Here is an 18,486-nt window from a genome sequence, read left to right as displayed (position 1 = left end):
TGGTTATGTGTTTAAGGGTCCTGTCCTCACCATGGTGTCAACCTTTCCCTTCATTGTTCCCTGTCCTGATCTCTAGCACTTTACATTGTTTTCTTCTCCTGATTTCCTTGTAGAAATGAGAACCATGAAGCAGTGATGGAGTCCTTCACTCTAGAAGGTGGTGTGATCTGAAAGGGGGTACATACTCCTTCATGTGCATGGAGTTCTACATTCTGTCACATCTGAATGCACTGGCAGATGAGCTGAGCAGGTCCAACTCCAGCAGTTAACAAATGGAGGCTAGGATACCAGTGTTTTCCAAAACCTAGTGTAATGGAGTCCAAATGATGGACTTGTTTAGTTCAAAAGTAACTGCAAATTAAAAAAAATATCTGTTCCAGGTGCCCATGCAAAGGAGTATGGACAGTAAATGTCTGCCCCATGTCCGGGAGGAGGGATCTTCTTTATGCCTTTTCAAGTGATTAGCATAATCCCCAGTGTATTGGAGAAAGCAAGAAGTGACAAAGCCAGATTGATCTTCATGGCCTCTCTGAGGCTGAAATAGCTTTGTTTCTCCTCACTAAGTCAACTAATAGAAGAAAGAAAAAACAGTAGAGTTCCTAGTTAAGTGTGACAATGGTACATCCATACCTAAATAGTGTCATGTTTTACTGACTGAGTGCTGTCAGCATGATACTTTTTAAGGACCAGTTCTGAAAGGAGATGCTGCATATCTTGAAATGTAGCAGTAGAAATTCTGTCTGCCCAAATGAAGGAGGCTGTTAGGAGCTACTCAGCCAGTTTTGTAGTACCTAGACAAACTCTTTCAGGATGTCCTATCTTATTGCCTCAGTTAAAGTGCAACCATCTTAATTTGCAGTATGCTTCCCCATGGATCCTTCTGTGTCTACTTATTCTACAGAGAAGCTGTTACTACAACAGATCTTATAAACCTTAGGCCTCATTGGAAACTGACGATGACCTTAATTTCATGCGGTAGAAGTTAGCATTTGCACCTTTTGTGCCCAGTGTATTTTGAATAGTAAAATTACTGTCTTGCAGAACCTTTTTTGGTGACTGTGTCCTCAACCAGCAGGATGTAATGCTTGTTTGTTGAGCCTGTAAAGACCCTCATACCTCTAATGAGTAAAAGATACTTACACCACTTTTCACAGGGACAGCCAGTCCTAGAACTAGCCTTCCATTTTGCCAAAAGTAGTGTCCTCAGTTAATCAGGGTAGATAACTGTTTTTTTTCCCAAGCCCCCAAAAGAAGAGAGAATGGATATTACATTTACTGTATGTATACCAGATGATCAGATGTTGCATATCAATGACAAAAGGACCCAGACAGTCTGATGAACTGTTTGTATTCTTTATATCAGGCAAGAATGGTGGGCTAGTCTCCAAGCAAACCCTGTCCAAATGGCTAACAGATTGTGTTACCTTTGTTATGAAAAAATTGAAAAACTTTAGAGAGATCTGTGGATGTCCAGTGTACAAGGACATTAGCCACTTTAACACCTTCTTTTCTGCATGTATTGTGAGCCGGGCACCTAAACCACTGTGCACACCTTCTCTGGACATTACACACTTCAACTTCAGTCCCAGCACGGGGCATGATTTGCTGCTGCTTCAGTCCACACTATGTTACGACTGCAGTCATCTCATGGGGAAAACTAACTGCTTTAGTAGTTTTTTCCCATGGACTAGGAATTGTACTGTAGCCGTGATATTTATGATGTATATAGCATATTTACATGAGTTTCCTTACTGTAGCAGTAAATGTTTGAGTAATAGTATAACTGCTGCAATATACTCTCCCACACCCCTCTCCCCAGAGACTGGCAATTTCCCCATTGCCCTGCATAGTGTGATGAAGGAAGAGTCAATGAAATCACAAATCAAAAATGAAAAAAAATATACCTAATCAGTACTTTGGACCCACCTGGAAGCCTTCAAGGCATCATTCCCAGCAACTTCTGGATGTTTAAAAATCAAAGTCATCAGGGCCCCAAGAGCTTTACAGACTGAGGACAGTAGTAACTTTCCTACTAAAAAGAAGTGGAAATGGTGCAGGCTGTTCTCCCTTTTAGCTGTAAAGGCTCAACTTGTGTTAGAGGGACAGGCCACATCCACTTTGGTAATGCCTGAAAAATGCAGGAAATAAAACCATCAAACCAGAAGGGTGGGTGACTGCAGCTAATTAGCATGGTAAGAGTAATGCTGCAGCAGTATTCCTACTGCTGATTTAAAACATATTTATTAAACCATCACATTTTAAATAGTAACATAAGATTACATACATTAATAAAATGCAAACAAACCATAATAGCAGTTTCCATTGTTATTGTTATGCAATATATGTATATCCCCAGGCTGAGACTGAAATTGGTCATTTGTGATCTGTACTCTACCCAGGTTAATGAATTCAAATAAAAATAAATAAAAATGAGTATTCTTTTCTTCCTAACAATTGTCATTCACTCTTAATGCCTTTCTTTAAACCTCATTATTCCTTCAGATCATTTTTTAAACATCTTTATTAAACATGGCATTTAAAAAAATGACACGGGTACCCATACAGTCATAGGAAAGAAAAAAGCATAACATTTCTGTTATAACTTCATGCAGTACACATTTTCTTTTTTTACAGTTTTTATTTACTCCATGACATGAATTGCTCAATTCCTACTTTCCTTTAAATTTTACTTGTTCCTGAACATTGTATATATTGTTCCCACAAATTCCATTTATTTATATTTACTTTGCTCTTTCCCTTTTCAAAAGGTCCCACCTTGGGCACGTTTATATCTTTATAATATCCAGGGCTTCAGTTATGGTTGCATTAGATTTTGATTTCCATTTTCTAGTAATTGTTTTTTTTAGCTGCCAATGACATTAATCTTGGGTAAGGCCTTAATATGTCTAGGCAATTTTGGTCCTGTATATCCCAGCTCAAAAGAATAATTTCCTGAGTTACAACCATTTATTTCCCCAACATTTGTTTTAAAAAAAAAGTACTCTCTAGGGATTTTTTTTTAAATCTGCTAACACATTATATTCCCATAAAACTTCTTCCCAGTTACCTCTCTGTCTTCCACATTATAAATACAGCATTGGGTATCTGCATGAGGACAAATTTTCTCAAGTGTCCATGGAGTATAAAAATAGCTGTACAAACACTTCCATGTAGAAATTCTAAATCTTCTGGTCTTTGCTACATACTTGGAAGCCTTACATAGATCTTCCCTTTCTTCATTTGTAAATTGCCTTTTCATTCTCCTTTCTCCTTATTTCTAACCTGACTGATGTAGTTGCCATGTAATATTTTATGTACCCTTCTAATTATCCCTTCTTTAACAGCAGCTTCTGTTCCAGGCTCAACTAAAAGCTGTCCCATTGTTGGTCTTTCACTTAGCACATCCCTATCTCTTTCTTTTGGCTATGCTCTATTGTCAAGCCCTGATAGAAAAGGGAGTCTCTAACCTGTAGCCCAAACTTCTGATTAGTCTTGTTTTACTCCTATTGCCTTTCCCTCCCAAGGTATTTGCTTCCAGTATCTTGGTTCCTTTCCTGATTTCTTCCAGTAAATGCAAGCCCTGTTTTTCCCTGTTTTCTATACCCATAGTTGCATTCATCAGTATTGATAAAATCTTTCTCCACTCCCATTGTGGTTTTGTTCCTAGAATACTTTCTGCTACTTTAATAATGTAATCCTGTGTATGGTTGTCATTCTTCTTAAGAACTTGCACCCAAAATCCTAGTTTGTTTTTATCTCTCAACCAGTGTCCCCTTTATCTGAAATATTTTTCCTTTTTACATTGATTTATAACCTTCAAGTTGAACTATGATATGAACCTTAACTGCATAACTGTAAAGTACCCCTTCGTATCTAGCAGCTCTAAACTATGTTTTACGGGGTAATCAATTTATTTCACTTAACTCTTGTTCCTTCTCCTTTTTCATCAAGTTTGCTGATGACACTGCAGTTGTAGGGGCTTATCACAAAGGAGGATGAAAGGGCGTACAGAGAGGAAGTGGCATCTCTGATCAGTTGGTGCGAGGAGAACATCCTTGACCTGAATGTAAGGAAGAACAAAGAGGTTATCATCGACTTCATGAGAAGAACAAACCACCCAGAGCTCAGAGGTGCAATAGAGATCATCCTCATATGCAACTTCACAGTGTGGTTTGGAAGCTGCACAATTAGAAGGGAAGGGGCTACAAAGAGTAGTGAAGGTTGCAGAGAAGGTAACAGGTTCCAGTCTTCCATTGATACAACAACTTTATTCTGCAAGAAGCATCCAAAAGGCCATCAAAATAATACAGGACACCACACATCCTGCGCATAGACTGTTTAAGCTTCTGGCTTCAGGCAAGAGATATTGCAGCGTCCTCTGTAGGACTACAGAATTCATTAACAGTTTCTACCCTGCAGTGATTAGACTTCTGAACTCGGGCACTAGTCCAAGGGGTCTGGACACATAATAAGTCAATTTTTATTTATTTGTGCAGTAAATACTTATATATATTCCACGTAAGTGCAATATTTATTTATTATATCCATAGTCAGTAATTAACTCACTCAAGTGCAATATTAGAGAAATAACTTGGGGATTGTTCAATCTGTAGTGTATTTTGTATTACTTTAAACAGGGTAGTTAATTTAACTCGGAGGAGGGTGTTCTTTTTGTATTAGAGTATTTTTTGTATTAGAGTATTGGTAAATGTCTCTTCTCTTTCTTGTGTGTATTTGGAGTAGTATTGCATTTTTTATGTTTATTCCTCTACTTGTATGTGTTGTTTCACTCTCCTTCGGAATTTCAAGAATTGAGCTGATGCACAAAATTTTGTTTAGACTACACGTGTAGTTTTAAATGACACTAAAGTTTACTTTGACTTTTAAATACATTTCTTCATCTCCGTTAAATTGTCCTCTCTGGCTCACAAAAATATGCTTGATCTGCATGTAAGACTAAAGGGAGTAACAGCATTTTCACTGGTTGTATTGTACTATCCATATCCATAATCAAGAGCTTCTAGCTTTTCAATGTTTCTTTTGTTTAGTCTCTTTCTGTTATGGCAGATAAAGATGTGTAGAATCTTTTTTGGTCTATATTATTATATTTATTTACTTATTTATTGACATTTGTTGACCGAGAAAGTTCACTGGGTCAGAAACCTATTTTTAGTGGAGGCCCAGGGAGAAAAGCTCCACAGTTAATCAAATATTATACAGAATAAATACAAAGTGAAAGAGATGTACATACATAAACATAGGGTGGGGAGTAAATCTTAAATAAGTTAATACCTATTGTTAGACTGTTTGGATACATAATTTCATACTTTCAATCCACAAGAAAATAATCATAATCCTTAGCAAATTGCACATATATCGTAAGTAGGAGAAACAGTCATACAGAGGAGGGAAAAAGATTTAACAGGGTTAGGTTAAAGAATGGAATCTGAGTAGTTAAGTGTGTGTGAGGTTAAGGGACCTTACACTGTACTTCACAGGTACAGCTGGGATTATTTAAATAGTTGTTTTTTAGTGCAGCTGTAAAGGCAATTAGGGAGTCAAGTTGAGTAATATATGATGTGTGTGTGTGTGCGTATATATATATATATATATATATATATATATATATATATATATATATGTGTGTGTGTGTGTATATATATATATATATATATATATATATATATATATATATATATATATATATATATATATATATGGATTCACTTCAGAAGATCGAATTTCCAAAATCTCGAACTACAAATAACCGAAACCAAAAGCTCGAGTTTCGGAAACTCGAACTTCTGAAGGGAAACCATAAAAACAAAAACAAAACACAAGCTTCGCTTTTGCAGGGGCTTCCCTGCACCCTCATGTGGGCTGTGCCCCACCCCTACTTAAATATACCAACTTCAAGATCGCGCTACAGTGGGGAGATGGGAAATCTCCCGTCTTGCGCTGTATGCGGAAGCGCAAAACGGGAGATTTCTTTACTTCCTGCCAACACCACAAAACAAATACAACATTACGTACACACATGGCATGCAACAATACTTGCCTCTGTGTGCACGTAATGTATTAAGGTAAGTAAAGTGTTATTTCTAAACACTACACACATTCGATTTATTGAAATTTCGATCATATGGTCTCGACCATATGAAATTCGAGATTTCAATAATTCGATTATGTGAAGTGTTCCCATATATATATATATATATATATATATATATATATATATATCTAAATACTTCATCTTGCCATATCCCTGTAAATGTGAAACAGTACAAAGTGTTAGTCCATATAAAAGCACTTTAGCCAGCAGATCTAAGGGAGACTCTCTTTCTGATGCCTTTCTGGTGGGAGGAATAAAGATGCCTTGTTGAAGTTCAAATAGTTTTATCTGTTAATTAGGTAGATGGACAAGCACTCAACAAGGATAATCTGGACTAATCCTTTGTACTCTGTTTCTTGTTAGTCCTGTCACCCTCTGGGTCACAGACCTGATTCAGGCTTTCTGGATTACTTTTGTTGATCCCTGTAAATAGGGGTATTGCCAAACAATTTCATATGTAGATACATAATTTACAGCTATTGCCTTTGCTTTATTAAGATCTGATACTCTCTCAAAAATGTTGTTCATAAATGCATCATGATTGCAGTAGTCTAAGCTCTATGTGTTTAGCCCTCCTGCACTGGGTACCTTCTGAAACCTTTGGATGCTTTCTAGGCACTCCCCCTGCCAGGAGTGGATTGTGCTCCATATACATGGCAGGAGGAGAGCTAAATGTATCAGAGCTGTTTTGCTCATAAAACAAATGCTTCGTTGGCAGTCCCCATGTTACCCTGTTAGTGGAGAAAGCTTTCCTCCTAAAATTTAATTTTAGTTGAAAATTTTTTTTCTAGAATTCTTTGTTAGGTGGTATTCAAACAAAAACAAAGGGGCCATCAGTTATATTAACGTGCATGTGATGGTAGTGCCACTGTGAACTTTTTGTGAGGGAAAACTTAACTCATTTTATTATCTAGTGTGTTTGAGAAAGAACACTGTGCATGTGGGGAACTTTTCATTATATACATAGCTCAGAACCACTAGTTCTCCTGTCTTTGTCCTTACTGGCTCTTTTGGGCTATGCTACCTGCCTTCCAATACCCTTTTATTACTTAACTATAGAGCAGCAGTCTGTCTCTTTGCTGTTAACTTCCCCAGCACAAAAGAAGAAGAACCTCACTAAAGTGTCTCTTAGGGTATATTCTTTGTGTTTCATTGTTGCAGTCATTACATTTGGGTAATCTGCTGGCAGGTTGCCCTCAGTCGGCCTGATTAACAAAGTCTTGTCTTGGGTCCTGTGTCAGTTGCTGTCCCTTCTTCCATGACGTCAGGTTGTCAGAAATATAAAACATGCAGCTGACGCCATTACATCAGTCTTTCTTGCCGCGCAGTGCCCGAAGCAGAAGTTGTTCGCAAGTGCCAGTCGGCCGACTTCTGAAATTTTCGTTTTCGAGTTTCAGAACCGAAGTCTTCAACTAAAAGCTAAGTACCCCGTTGGGGAAACTTTTTCTTTCTCTTCACCGATGTCAGTAAAAGTTAATAATTGCATTACTTGTGGGAAGCAAATACCTCAGAAGGATTTTCATTTGTACTGTATTCCTTGCCTAGGCCCTGACCACAACGTACCTTGCTGTCAGTTTTGTGCTAAATTTAATCAACGCACTATTAAACGTCTGTATATTTTTGCTTCTAAATATTTTGGCTCACTATTTAATTATCCAGAAATGTCGTCGGTTAGCAATCCGACTACCGGAATACCTAAAAAATGCAAAGAAAAAGACAGAGACAGGCCGTCGAGGTCCAAAACTGACAACGACGCTTCTCCTAAGCCAGTCACCAGTTCGCCAGTACTCAGTGAGGCACTTTCGCAGCCCCTGATACCCACTACTTCTGATTCGCAGGCCTCTACTGAGACCCACTCGGAGTCCGGTATGCCGCGAGATGCTTCAGTTATGCAACCCGTGGATGTCTCTACCTTAGATGGGTCCGGAGCTGCTGTGCAGGCACCAGCTTCTGAGGCTATTTTCAGGCCTACAGATTTGTATATTAGACCGACGCCATCTTCAAAACTAAGGCCAAAATCTATATCTATGTCTAAAAAAATGGCGCCTGGGCCACATGTGCAGGCCCCTTTGCCTAAAAAACAAATGATCAAACCGGCTGAAGACTTAATTACTCTGATCGGGGTAGCCAACCCCCTCCTTCTAAGAGGCCTAGGCAAAACATTGATTATGAATCTTCTGAACAGGATTCTATTTCTTCTGACTCTTCTAATGAACAGGATTTGTCTATACATACTTATGAGGACTCTGATGCAGAAGATTCCATTCGTTCTTCTTCTCCCCCTGAGGATTTTTCTTTTGGGGAAACTTTACATACCTTAAAGGAACATTCTGAATCTAAAAAGAGACTTAGCGATTTTCTTCTTCTTCCTCAGCATAGGACTTTGGCTATACCTCCTGTTCTAGACATTGTTGATGATGTTTTTTCAGAGTCTAGTATGGCTCCTGATTCTCTACCTCCGGCTCCTTGTAAGCCAGATAGATACTACAGGGTTCCTGACTCCCATAAATTCCTTTTCAAAAATCCTATTGCAGATCCTGAAACAATTTCTCAGGGTCCCAAGGACATTAAGGCCTCTACTGCTAAAAATCCTACCCCTTCTGATAGAGATTCCAGGGCGCTGGATAGATGGGGTAAGAAGGTTTACACTTCTGCAACCTTGGCAATCAGGGCTTTAAACTGTCAGTTTCATATGCTTAAATATCAACAGCATATCATGGGGCTGCTTAAACAGAAAATGATATTAATTTCTGCCTATGTGGAAAATAAAGATTTACAGGATTTGTTACATTCAGCTGAACAAGTTGGAAAACATACTTTGCAATGTGGTTTTGATTCTTTGGAGGCCTCTTGCAGGGCTGCTGTAACTGGGTCGGTGCTAAGAAGGCATGCTTGGCTCAAAGAGCAAACTCTGCCTGATCATGTTAAAGCAAAATTGTTGGATGCTCCTTTACAACAGGACCATCTTTTTGGTAATAAGGCTGAAGACATTTAAAAAAAAATGGAAGATAAAGCTAAATCTATGCAAACTGTGAAAGATTTCTTACAAGTGCAACCTCCAAGATTTAGTAGGCACTGGCCTATTAAGAACTGGTCCTTTCCAGTTCCTTCGAGAGCCACTCAAGTCAAACCCAGACATTCCAAAGGCTCCAGGTTTCAGTCACAAGGGACTTTCAAAACAAAACAATGGGGTGCTTCCACCTCCAAATTTGGGAACAACAAGGCACCTCCTTATGGTAAACAGTCTCAATGACTTCCCTCTACACTCACCAAGCATTTACCTTTTAGCCTCCCCTGTGGGGGGAAAACTGGCAATTCATGCAAGAAACTGGCAACTTATAACTCAGGAAAAATGGGTTTTAAATATAGTATCCCAGGGATACAGATTTCATTTCCACACGTTGCCAATCCCAAACGGATGGCCAAACTTGCCCCCAAATCAGTGGGCAGAGGCCCAGAAACAAGTACTGTCCCTCATCAACATGGGGCTATTCAACCACTACCAGAAGAGGAAAAGGGACAAGGTTTCTATTCAAGACTTTTCCTGGTACCCAGAAAAGACAAATCATGGCGTCCAATTCTGGACTTATCTACTCTAAACACATTTCTGGACATTCCAAAATTCAAGATGCTGGCTCTTCAACAGTTACTTCCTATGCTAGGCAAAGATGCCTAGTTGATAACTCTAGACTTAAGAGGCTTACCTGCATATCCCAATCAGGGAATCTTGCAGAAGATACCTCCGCTTCAAAGCAGGCTACTTGCATTACCAGTTCTCTGCACTGCCCTTTGACTTATCTACTGTGCCCAGGGTCTTTGCAAAGTGCCAGGCTCCAGTAATTGCATTTTGCAGGCAAAGAAATATTCAAATATCTCCATACCTGGACAATTGTCTAATTCAGGCAGAAAACAAGGCCATTCTTCTAAAGCATCTGGTGTTTGTGAAAAGGGTTTTAACTTGTCTAGGGTACACCATAAACGAAAAGAAATCACAACTGGTACCCTCTCAAAAAATTACATTCCTGGATGCAAGCTTGAATACAACTGCCCAGATGGCTTTACTTACGCCAGAAAAGCAAATTCATTTGGTAACTTACTTCTAACAGATGGCCACAAAAACCCTGCTATCTGCAAGACAAATTCTGCAAGCTTTGGGGTTCATGACCTCCTGCATTCTTCTAATTCCATATGCAAGACTGCATATGAGGAAACTTCAGTGGTACTTAAAATGTTTATGGAGTCAACATTGTCACATTCTGGAAACAATAATTCCTATCATTTCTTGCCTGCAACTAGAGTTCCTATGGTGGGCAGAGGTCTGCCACCAAAACAATGGTCTGCCATTCACTCCACCCCCTGCCACCCAAACACTAACTACAGACGCATCAGAATATGCTTGGGGGGCTCATCTGGCAGGGAAGTGCATTCAGGGCAAATGGAGCCCAAATCAAATGCACCTTCATATCAATCCGAAAGAGATGCTAGCTGTACAGAATGCACTGACAGCCTTCAAGGACTACCTTCACCCAGGACAATTAATGATAAAGACAGACAACACCACAGTTATGTTGGTACATAATCAGGGAGGTACACACTCCTACCCCCTTTGCAAACTAGCCATGGCATTGTGGAACACGTCCTTGACCTACCAAATACAACTACAAGCTCAATTCCTGCCAGGAAAGCTGAATACTCTGGCAGACGAACTAAGCAGAAATCTCATGGACCCACATGAACGGAAACTGGAACCACGGATTTTCAATATTTGACACTCAAATGGGGGAGTCCAGACATGGATCTTTTTGCCTCACCCCAGAACTATCAGTTGGACAAATTTTGCACAAGAACTCATCACAAAAAAGCCTGGAAAGTGGATGCTCTATCATTCAGCTGTAAAAAACTATCAGTCTATGCTTTTCCCCCTCTGCCTCTGCTCTCCAAAGTTCTATTAAAAGTCAAACAGGACAAACCAAAAATTATTCTGATTGCTCCAGACTGGCCTCACCAACACTGGTACCCACTCCTGCGCAATGTGTCGCACCTTCCACCGTGGCACCTGCCTCAGACACCTTACTTACTGTCTCAGCAGTACAACCAAATTCTGCACACTCAGCTCCAAACTTTGAATCTTGCAGCGTGGCTAATCACCTACATTCACGCTTAGCATCCCTCAGTAAATCTGTGATGGATGTCATTTTGGAGGCGAGAAGGCCTAGTACTAGAAAATCTTATGCTGACAAATGGAAAAGATTCTGTGCCTGGAACCAATCACAAGGAATAAGCACAGCAGTGCCCAATATTCTTCAGATTTTACAATACTTAACTGAGATGCTTCACAGGGGCCTGTCCTTTTCTTCCATAAAAATCCATGCCTCAGCCATTTCAGCTCATTACAACACAGAACCTCCCCTCTTCTCTCATCCTCTGCTAAAGCAGTATCTCAGAGGGGCCAAAAACTTAAGACCACCCAGGAGAGCTCCAACCCCTGCCTGGGACCTCAGTTTTGTATTGGAAAAACTCACTCTTCCTCCTTTCGAGCCAGCTGCTACTGCAGACTTAAAATTTATCACCTGGAAAACAGCTTTCCTTTTAGCAATCACTTCAGCTAGAAGGATTTCTGAATTTCAGGCTCTTATGGCAGTGAAGCCTTTCATTACCTTTCATGCAGGCAGGGTGTCTCTCAGGACCAATCCATCCTTCATGCCCAAGGTGGTATCCATTGTGGCTCTTAATCAGACCATTCATTTGCCAACTTTCTTTCCCAATCCACAGAACAAGGGAGAGTGGATTCTGCAATCATTGGATGTACACAGACAACTTAGATTTTACTTAAACAGGACAAAATCTCTAAGAAAATCTGATCAACTACTGGTGGCAAGTGCTGCAGGGGCAGAGGGAAAGGCTATTTCAAAGCAGACTATTTCCAAATGGATAAGCCATTGTATTCGTTTCTGCTATATGCACCATGGTAAAACTATCCCCCAGGGGATCAGATCTCATTCCACCAGGGCTGCATCTACTTCTACAGCCTTTCTCAGAGGGGTTCCTACCAGAGACATTCTAGAAGTTGCTACCTGGATCTCAATTCATACGTTCACCAAACATTACAGAGTTGGCTTTGCCACTGCTGTCTTGCAGGGCCTTTATAGCTGGTCCTAATGCTGTATAAATCCATCCTCCCAACCATAGCTTTGGAAATCTACCCAAATGTAATGACTGCAACAGTGAAACACGAAGAACATAGTACAGTTGTGTGCATTTACCATAAATGTAGATGTTCAAGTGTATTCACTGTTGCAGTCCTGGTTACCCTCCCTCCAGCCCCCTGTTTTTCTCTCACTATACCTCTACTTTCTTTTACTATGCTTGAAAGCCTTTTTGGTGTATTTGCTTTTGTTTGGAGGTATATTTTTTTTGTCTTTTTAATTATATATTTTGCTCCCCATTTGGGGGGCACCTGACATCTGGGGCAAGAAAAATTGATATAATGGTGTCGGCTGCATGTTTTATACCCCTGATGACCTGACGTCATGGAAGAAGGGACAGCAACCGACACAGGACCCAAGACTTTGTTAATCAGGCCGACTGAGGGCAATCTGCCAGCAGATTACCCAAATGTAATGACTGCAACAGTGAATACACTTGAGCATCTACATTTATGGTAAGTGTACACAACTGTACTTTTCTTCTTTACCTCAGCTGCTGATGAGTGATTCTGTTGTGGCTGATCATTGTTCCTCACACCACTCATCTTCTTACCCACTGTCCTGTTGATGTAGCATTAGCAGGCACCAAAGACCAGAGAATACCTTTTATCACTGACTGGAGAAGGGGCAGATGGAGAGTCATCACTCCACTGGTAGGGAATTGTGGAAGTTGGGACCAGTGAACCCAAGAAGCAAGCCTTACTGGGAGATGCTGCTTTGTGAGAAAAAACTTCCAATATCCTGTCTCTATATTTATGGACAGGGCAAGGCAGATTTATTTGGCTTTCAGCTTTTTCCATGCCAGTTCAAACCTTAGGGAAGAAGACAGTTCCTTCCCATTCTGACAGGATTTTCAGTCAGAAGAAAAAGCAGGGCAGGGGAGGTGTGTACTTCAGAGGATTCTTCACAGTCTGAGCAGTTTGAGTCTGAAGAAAATATGCCTTTCACTGAAATTTTATTTGCGTGAGGTTTTTCAGATGTAGCGAAGTGAAGCCTGAATGACACAGAAAATGTATTATGATTTAATACAATTATGAAAGCTACATTTATTCCTCCTGATTTTTTTTTTTTTTTTACTGCAGCCAGTGTACCTGTTGGACATCCTTCAGCTCACATAAGGTGTAGCAGGTTATATATAAGGTACCTAAGGCAAACAAGTACCAGTTTTCTAAGCAGTCATCTCTCTGTAAATGTGATGCTGGCAGAGTACTGCTTCTAATTCCCAACACCTCTAATAAAAATGGAAAAGCAGTGTTTTGGAGAAGAAAGTGTATACTTCTATTACTTTAACATTCAGGATTTTAAATTGCTAAGCCAGTATGTTAAAGTTTCTGCTCATGTCCTTTGAGAATATTCAGAAGTTATTGGTTAACCTTTCCTCTTCTGAGGTGATTAAACATAATGTAAAGTATACTTATAATACCAGTGATTTATCTTCCAGAATAGCTGCTTCAGGATCACTTTTAGGGAGATGATTGACTTCTGGCAGCCACCCGTTTGGAATGCATGTAGAATAAAAGCAGTAAATGGCGGTACCCCCCACTACCCTTTTGCTTAACCAATGTTTTACCTGTCAAATTATCTATGAATTGATAGTTAAATTATTTTAGTTGTGTGGTTGATTGATAGTTTTGTGGTTGATTGAGTTTTCCACACTGTCCTAATGTGGTGGATGATATTACAAAGGACACTGACATTGGACATACAACATGCATGAAAGCGTTAAAAATGCCAAATTGGAATGGATGAAAGGTGACCTTGGTTGTAGGCCTATAAAAAAGGGTCTTCAATAGATGATTTGATAGCATGATAAAGTATCTGTTATATGTTAGGAAAGGTGACCAGTTATTTGTCTTTTTTATTAAATGATGACAAAGCTCTGTTTTGTGAACTGCAGGCAGGATTTCTCATTAGCCAACCCAACTCATGCTTAAGTGCCTGGCTCATTACATGGCTTTTTTATTATGATAAGCACAAAAATGATACTAGAATGACCCAACAAGAGACACACACACTGGGGAAGTCTTCCATTTCTGTTTATTTCAGAAATGCATGTGTGATGGATCTTGCACATGACATCCTTCCTTTTGTATTTGTACTACATGTTACACAACCCATGTGTCATTTATGACCCTAATGACTGCCATGAACTTTAGTGCAGATGTGAGAGAAGAGTATCTTGACATATCTGCAAGGGAGAGTCTGTAAGGTGGTAAAGTGTCTCACAGTTCTTCACGCTAGCTTCTGTAATATACAGATCTTTTCTGTAATTGCTTGTTTGTATTTTCTTTTTTCACATTGTTTCCTTTGTTACTGCGCAATTAACCACTGTTACTTGAATACCATAAAAACTCTTTGAGCATCATATTCAGAATAATTTAGGTGGGCAGCTGTTAAACTTCCTTTACAGGGACTCAGATTAGCCAGGGTTAGTATATTCCAGTACCAGTAGGTTAGCACTAACTTTTCTTGAGGCTATACTGCTAAAAAGAATGATCAGATTCATATGATTTCGTTTAGCTGAAAAACCCATATGCTGTGGATTGTTGCATAAATGACTTCTGTTCCACAGATCATTTGTGCGAGTATGTCATGTAACTGTACATACTCCCCATGTCATCAAATCCTTAAAAAGGAGTTTGTGAGTGCATTGTTCATACCCCCCCCCCTTTTCTGTACCGATCTTGTTTTCATACTGAACTTAAAGCTGAATATCTGTAAATAAGCCAACAAGTTATAAGTTAGATCAGTATAATTTATTTATTGCTAGTAAAACATTGTCCAGGTGAGCATGTACCCCTTGAGAGATTGTGTATCCTGCTTAATTGTAATGTAGGAATGCCATGTATGAATCAAAGGTGGCACAAACCTTAGTGTATGGTGATTTATTTTTTTTAGAAGTACTGCTCCAGAAAGAATAGGATGAATGTGCTCAAATGTTAAAAATACCCCCTGTCAAAGATCAGCTGATAGTGTGGGTACTCTCATAGTTGTCATTTACACTGTTGTAGATACCCTTCTTGCTGCGAGATGTATATTACACTAATGCATGTTTCTCACTGTCTTTCACAGCCAAAACCTCCACCTTTCATAATACCTTCATCACAATTGCACTACAATGGACCCTACACTGAGCAGTACTGTTCTTCTCAAGGTAAGATGAATGAGGGTAAATTGGTAAATTTAGTACCGGAAGAGCCCATGGATTAAGCACCATGCATTTCTCAGAAATCATGTAGAAAACATAACATCTGAACAAATCCCCCTTCCATTTTATATTTGCTTACAGTACTCTAATTAGTATGGTTACATCTTAGATTAGGCCGGTTGTTGTAGCAGGCCGTAATATAGGACTTTGCTATCATAAGCATGTGGCACTGGCTTCAACACTTTTTTTTCTCCCTTACCTCTTTCAGACTTTCTTATGAACCTTCAGGCAAGGGAGTGACTAGATCCTGCTTAACCATGCAGGTGGGCCATCCCTCTCTTGGGAGAAAATGACTTAACAGTCTACAGCTTCTAAGGCTGGTTCCTCACCATATGCTTATTCCAGTGAATCAAGGAGGAGTAGCTGAATCATACTGAACTCTGCCGGTGGGCCCTACATATCCTGCAGAGAATAGCCTATCGGCTCGTGACCTTTATCCCCCCCCCCCCCCCCCCCACTGCTGATGAAAATCAGGTTGAGGAACAAACATCATATGCACAGCTCATGATTTTATGTGATAATATTCCCAAACTGGGTGGAGTAAGCATGCTGGTGTGACCACCTCTCGCATCAGCTGGCTCATATCACCCCCCTCCCTCATGAATGAAGCTTGCTATGCAGTCCAGAAACATGATTTGTTCTCCAGTAAATCCATGTCTGCCTTCTAGGATGGGCATACTCATCCAGCCCTGCCTTGGAACCATCTATTTTGATATCCTCCTTTGCCCCCATATCATTATGTATTGAAAAAGACTTGCTCATGTCCTCTGAATCTTTACGGAGGACGTTTGTAGTACTATCATACATTATTTGCTGAAATAATTTGTCTGCTCTTCTGTTTTTCATGCTGTTGATGGTCACTTCTGCATAAGGGTAATCACTGGTCCCTTGCTTCATTTCTTTCTTTATCATTGACATGTGTACCATAAAAACGTTTTTATCTCACACTCTATCCAACTTTTGCTTTTTCAAAAGAATTATTCATAGGTTCATACTAGGCTGTCTGCACTAGGGCATTTATAAGCCTAGCCAGAGTATGTTTGGCTTTCGCCACCCATTTTAAATGAATTTTGCTATGTCCTTTTTCGAGGTTAGTATACTGTGCCTCTGTCTAACAGTGACACAGAAGTGATACCTGGAGTAAACCTACTATCTCCCATCCACTCATCAAGATTCCTCTTGAAGAGAGTCAATGAAGGACTCTGCCTAACCTGGACTGGGATTTTATTCCAGAGTGAAGGGAGCCTCTGGGTTATGAATCTGTCCCTTCAGCATGTCCTATTTATTTCAGTGCTGAGGTTCAAGTCTCTCGAGCGCGTAGCTCGATGGGATTTGGATTTTCTGAGGTGCAGCATGTCCATTAATTCTGGGTTGGACATGGCTTTATATGTCAGGCACAGATCGGCTCTGAGCAGGCGGTATGCCACTGAGTAGAGCTGGAGTTTCTTTAACCGGGCAGCATATGGCATCTGTTTGAGCCCTTTGATCCTCTTGGTGAGGTACTTTTGGGGTCTTTCCAGTTGCTGCAGGTGTCTGGTAAGGTACATCCCTTGTACTCAATTATGGGCCTGATGAGGGATGAGTAAAGAGGCATGATGACCTCCCCTGATCTAGATGTGAATCACTTCATGATTAGGTGGGCTATATAAAATGTTTTTCTAACCACTTTGGCCACGTGGTTGTCAAATGAGAGATTGCTATCAACTTGGGTCCCCAGGTCCCTAATTACTTCTTCCATACTTAATGGATTACCACCTATGTGGTAATTTGTGGGCACTTTGTTTTTGCCAAAGGGGATGACTATACACTTTTTGGCGTTTAGCTTGAGGCCATGGCTCTGGCACCAGTTGTCTGTTTCTATGAGGCCCTTTTATAGGATGCTTGTGTCGGCTGGAGAGTCGATTATGGCGCCCAGTTTGCAGTCATCTGGGATCTTGGTCAGCCACAGTCCTTCCATGTCAGCCTGTACCTCCGAGAAATATATACCGAACAAGAGAGGTCCCAGGACTGAGCCTTGTGGGATGCCACTTGTAACTGGTTTGGAGTCTGACATGGCTCCAGCAATTTTAACTATGTGGGTTCTGTCCTTGAGCCAGTTTGCAACCCATCTAGTGACATAGGGGTTTATATTTAAGCTGGTGAGCTTATCTATAATGCCCGAGTGGGGTATTGTATCAAAGGCTTTTGCGAGGTCCAGGTAGGCTGTGTGGACCACCTTCCCCTCGTCAATGGCCTTGGTGACTGTTTCAAAGAAATCAACCAGGTTTAAGAGGCAGGATCTGCCCTTAACAAAGCCGAACTGGGTAGGATCCAGTGTCTGTAGGTCCCCAATATCTTTATTTATGAGGTCCATGATGATCCTTTCCATAACTTTGCAGACCAAGCTAGTCAGGCTTATGTGGCAATATTTCCAGGATCCGTTGAGGCACCACCTTTGTGGAGAGGGACCACTGTTGCTGTACGCCACTCTTTGGGTACATATCCTGTAGTAAGGCTGAGATTGAACAGTAGTTTTATGTTTGGGTTTAGTTCTTCTTAGAGTTCATGTAGGACGCAGCCCGGGACACCGTCTGGTCCCATTGATGCTGTGTTTTTTGCTTTGGAGAGAGCGGCTCTTACCAGAGCATCTGAGATGCCAGGGGGGCAGCACTCTGCTGGGATAGATATTTGCCCTTTTGGTGGGGAAGGGGGGGAGAAGTTTGCGCTGAACCTGTCAGCTAGGATGTTGGCAATGTCTGTAGGTTCGGTGTATTTTTTGTCATTTTGGACTAATTCTGAGCATATCTGGGAATTCCCACCCAGGTTCCTAACATAACTAAAGAAAGCCTTGTGATTATCCTTAGTGTCCTGTGCAATTTTTCTCTCGAAGCTGACCTTAGATGATTTTATGAGTGCCCATAGTTTTTTGCTAATACTGATCAGAGATGCCTTCCCTTTTTGGGATTTTGCTCCATCATGTA

At 40.4% G+C, this 18,486-nt stretch overlaps 1 protein-coding gene across 1 annotated transcript in view; it reads left to right on the top strand.

The window, feature by feature from the left end:
* The window catches only part of PTPN21 (protein tyrosine phosphatase non-receptor type 21), a 1,442,744-nt gene that overhangs the window by 867,629 nt on the left and 556,629 nt on the right, over positions 1–18,486 (top strand). The window contains exon 12 of the mRNA XM_044073481.1: positions 15,391–15,472. Within this exon, the coding sequence (XP_043929416.1) occupies positions 15,391–15,472 (82 nt within the window). The remainder of the gene's footprint in view (positions 1–15,390; positions 15,473–18,486) is intronic.

The sequence above is a fragment of the Protopterus annectens genome, chromosome 6.part0 (genome assembly GCF_019279795.1).
Source record: "Protopterus annectens isolate FY-2018-M chromosome 6.part0, PAN1.0, whole genome shotgun sequence".
Taxonomy (NCBI): Eukaryota; Metazoa; Chordata; order Ceratodontiformes; family Protopteridae; genus Protopterus; species Protopterus annectens.
Note: the sequence above shows the minus strand (reverse complement) of the source record. Positions and strands in the feature narration are given on the sequence as shown.